The sequence below is a fragment of the Condylura cristata genome, unplaced genomic scaffold (genome assembly GCF_000260355.1).
Source record: "Condylura cristata isolate star-nosed mole 26May11 unplaced genomic scaffold, ConCri1.0 scaffold00025, whole genome shotgun sequence".
Lineage (NCBI taxonomy): Eukaryota > Metazoa > Chordata > Mammalia > Eulipotyphla > Talpidae > Condylura > Condylura cristata.
This window is the reverse complement of record NW_004567126.1, coordinates 31,232,763-31,233,534: the sequence shown is the minus strand read 5'-3', so window position 1 is coordinate 31,233,534 and position 772 is coordinate 31,232,763. Positions and strand designations below refer to the sequence as shown.

Here is a 772-nt window from a genome sequence, read left to right as displayed (position 1 = left end):
GCCGGGGCCGGGTCTGGAGAGGGCCGGAGACCCCGCACCTGCAGCCCCCCGCGCCTGCCTTTGTCTAGCTCAGTGTCTGTCTCTGCCCACCCGCGCAGCTCCAGCCCAGCAGGCATCTCGCACCTGCCAGCGCCCCTAAACCCTCGGGTCACGGCCCCAGGCGGCGCCAGGGCAGCCCGTGCTTCTGGGACGCAGACATGCAAGGGCCTCGCCAGGCTTGGGGTTCTGCTCGGCGGGGGGGAGCCTGCAAGGGCCCAGGGGCGGCGCCGGGGGCGCCCTCGCTTCTCCCCGGTGACCTCAGGCTGATGGCGGCGTCCAGTGACGGCCCTCGCAGTCACCCCCACAGCATCCTTGGCATGACGGGAGCCCTGGGGAGTGGGGTGACCCTGGGCCTCCCTCCCGCCCGCGGGGGGCTCCTGGGGCCACTCACTGCTCGCTGGACTGCATCAGCTCTATGAGGTCGGAGAAGAGGACGTCCCTGTTGCGCTCACAGAAGCCACTGACGTCATAGGAGACCTGGGGGCGGCAAAGGGCGCAGGTGGGGCGCGCGCCCCGGCCAGCGGGTGCCCGTGTGAGGGCGCGGGGTAGCCCCACCCGACCCACAGCCCCTGACTTCCAGCCGAGGTTGCTGCCGAGGCTGGGCCTGGGCGGCCTGGGGTGGGCGTCTTGGTCTGGAGTCAGGTCGGGCTCGGTATTTCCACCAGGCGCAATCCCAGGACCGGGGGGCTGGGAGAGTCGCGGGCCGCCGGCGGGGGTGGGGGCCGTGGGCTGC

At 72.9% G+C, this 772-nt stretch overlaps 1 protein-coding gene across 1 annotated transcript in view; it reads right to left on the bottom strand.

Moving 5' to 3' along the window:
* MYO1F (myosin IF) overlaps positions 1 to 772 on the bottom strand; it is a gene marked incomplete at its 5' end in the record, with an annotated part of 19,362 nt that overhangs the window by 12,242 nt on the left and 6,348 nt on the right. The window contains one exon of the mRNA XM_004688956.2: positions 431 to 516. Coding sequence (XP_004689013.1) covers positions 431 to 516 — 86 coding nt within the window. The remainder of the gene's footprint in view (positions 1 to 430; positions 517 to 772) is intronic.